Here is a 2,707-nt window from a genome sequence, read left to right as displayed (position 1 = left end):
CAGTGCTTGAGATTTCAAATGGAACACGCCTACGTGCCGGATTTTATAGCGACGGCTATGGTCAATGGGTTCGAATCTCGAGTAGCCCCTGGAGAGAGTGATGCGCTCTATGAAAGTCCCCTGCATGAAGACGGAGTGGCCAACATCCAGAGATACGGTGGAAAGAAAGCCACGACATTTGAGGAATGGATTGCAGCAAATAAGGAAGCGTTCCAGTGAGTATGGCTCGTCTTGTAATGTGCAGATCCTGAGTTTAGTCCGACAAGCAATCGTCATAAGCAAGAAAGTACGTACTCGTACCTGACATATATTGCGGTGTATTGCTGGATACTGGAGTATTGCCGTCTCACCTTAATAAGTTAAGTGATTAAGAAGGGTTGAAGTTCCTGCCCAAGAGAATAACAGCACCTTCTGAAACAAAACTTTGGCCTAGTTGAGTTATACAAGAGTATCCTATGATCCTATTTACTCCTTATGGCCATGCTTGGCCCATTCTCTTAATACATTTTTCTTGATCTTGCCCGTACTCGTTTTCGGTAGCTCTGTAACAATCTCGACCTCCCGTGGAACCATGAATTTGCTGATTTGACTCTGGTGCTTAGCCCAGTCAATAAGATCCTTGCCTTGCAGGGTCTTTCCTATCTTCACAGTGATATATGCTTTCGGGCGTTCACCCCAGTGGGAGTCTGGGACGGAAACAACACCAGCTTCCAAGACGTCAGGGTGCTCAACTAGCATGCTCTCAAGTGCCACTGAGGAGATGTTCTCACCACCTGTGAAGTTTCATTAGAGTTAAGAATCGGGAAGGGTTATTTGTTAAAAACCGGCACTTACCAGAGATGATGATATCTTTAGCTCGATCGAGAATCTGTGCGCTGCCGTCCGGGTGCATCACTGCCAAGTCACCAGAGTGCAAGCCTCCGCCCAAGAAGAGTTTTCTCGTCGCTTCAGGGTCTTTATAGTAACCTTTTGCGCAGATATTGCCAAAGAAAACAATTTCACCGATCTCTTTACCATTCTTCTCGACGTCAATGAATACACCTTCTGGCTGGTCTTGTTTCACCACGCGGATTGGCAGACTTGTTACGAAGCCGTGGCCTTGCCTGGCCATTAGTGCGTATTTATCGTGTTTTGGCAATGAATCCCATTCCGGAAGGATATAACCCTTAGTGATGGGTCCATAAGTCTCTGTCATACCATAGACATGGACGGGATGCAAGTTCAGGTTCATCATTTGTTCGAAGAGGTGACCCGTGGGTGGACTGGCCGCAACAGTCACTCGAACGATTTGTGGCAGTTTCTCGGCCTCTTCTGCTGCACATAACAATGTGTTGACAGTGGGAGCTGCGTTGAAATGTGTGATGCCTTCTTCCTTCAGTAATCGCCATATTAAGGGGTAATCAATCTTCCGTAAGCAGACATTGGTGCCTCGAACTGCTACGACGGACCACGGGAACGTCCATCCCATGGCATGGAACCTTATAGATGTCAGCACCTTAACCTCATTCCCACATGCAAAGGATTGCTTACATAGGAAGAGTCCACAAATATTTGCAACGTCCATCATAGACATTGAGTCCTGACTCTACCACATTTGCAAGCGCGGCAAGATAGGCACCTCTGTGTGTATATACTACACCCTTCGGTCGTGAAGTTGTGCCGGACGTGAACGGAATAGCTAACATATCATCCTCATTGCTGCTCTGAGAATGCAGCCCAGCCCAGCCCTTATTCCCATTCAAACGATCATATGTGAGTCCCTCTAAAACCACATCGTCGAACGGCCCGCTAAGTTCGCCCTCAGTCGCATCGGTATCCTAGTTAAAGAGTTGTCAAAAACATTCCTGGCCCATTGCTATCGATACAAGGCAACTTACAGTGTCAATGATCAGAGGTACACTGGGATGCACTTTCTTGAAGGCGTCCAATAAATGCTCAAATTCGGCATCGACAATAATGAGATCAACTTCTGCAAAGTCAAATATGTAAAATATATCATCCGTCTTCAGCCGGTAGTTGACCGGCACTATGACAGCGCCTGCGGCCACGATGCCGTAAATGGACTCAACTAGACCAATCTCAAGTCAGTTTATAATATCATTTTCACCAAGGAGTTGCATTTCTCTTATCGAATATAGGTTGCGCGCCGCGCACCGGACTTTTGAGGCGGGACTTACGGAAAGCTGGTGTGTTCGGGGCTAGTATGCCGACTCTCTTGAACCCATGGTTCTTCAGATAATACGCCAGTCCCCGAGCGCGGTCTGCGAACTCGGTGTATGAACGTCTCAGGATTGCGCCATTGGCAGTGACATGATAGATGGCCTCCGCATTCGGCTCGATAGCCGCCGCGCGCTCCAAGAAGAATGTCGGCGACAGCTGGTGGATATGATGGCTGTGAACGTAATCGGCAGGCTCGTTCTGAGACGAGGACCAGAGATGCCCAAGGATGTTCCTCAGACGCGATGGTGGTCCCGACATTCTGGACGAGACAAAACGCAGACCCGGTAGACGTGAGTATCAATGTAGCACAAGACGGTTGGATTCAGACGGACGGACTGCCACCGGGAGATGCAGAACAGCGGGAGCAGCCTCCCGTGTTTCTCGAAGGGGGGATTATAGCAGTCGCTGTTAAGAGCCAAGCTCAACTATTCTCATCTATGTTCGGTGGTCGTACCGCGATCTGAAGTCCGGTGATTTGAAGCAACAA

At 48.5% G+C, this 2,707-nt stretch overlaps 1 protein-coding gene across 1 annotated transcript; it reads right to left on the bottom strand.

Moving 5' to 3' along the window:
* Nucleotides 1-465: 465 nt before the first annotated feature.
* Nucleotides 466-2,478, bottom strand: UCRPA7_800 (putative amp-binding domain protein; the record flags this gene model as incomplete). The annotated part of the gene is made up of 5 exons (XM_007913399.1): nucleotides 466-773; nucleotides 835-1,478; nucleotides 1,531-1,817; nucleotides 1,878-2,068; nucleotides 2,178-2,478. The coding sequence occupies 5 exons, from the start codon at nucleotides 2,476-2,478 to the stop codon at nucleotides 466-468; spliced, it is 1,731 nt and encodes a 576-aa protein (XP_007911590.1).
* Nucleotides 2,479-2,707: the final 229 nt, after the last annotated feature.

The sequence above is a fragment of the Phaeoacremonium minimum genome, assembly GCF_000392275.1.
Source record: "Phaeoacremonium minimum UCRPA7 unplaced genomic scaffold PA7_03_scaffold_41, whole genome shotgun sequence".
Lineage (NCBI taxonomy): Eukaryota > Fungi > Ascomycota > Sordariomycetes > Togniniales > Togniniaceae > Phaeoacremonium > Phaeoacremonium minimum.
The sequence above is the reverse complement of the archived record's forward strand: the minus strand, read 5'-3'. Positions and strand labels throughout refer to the sequence as shown.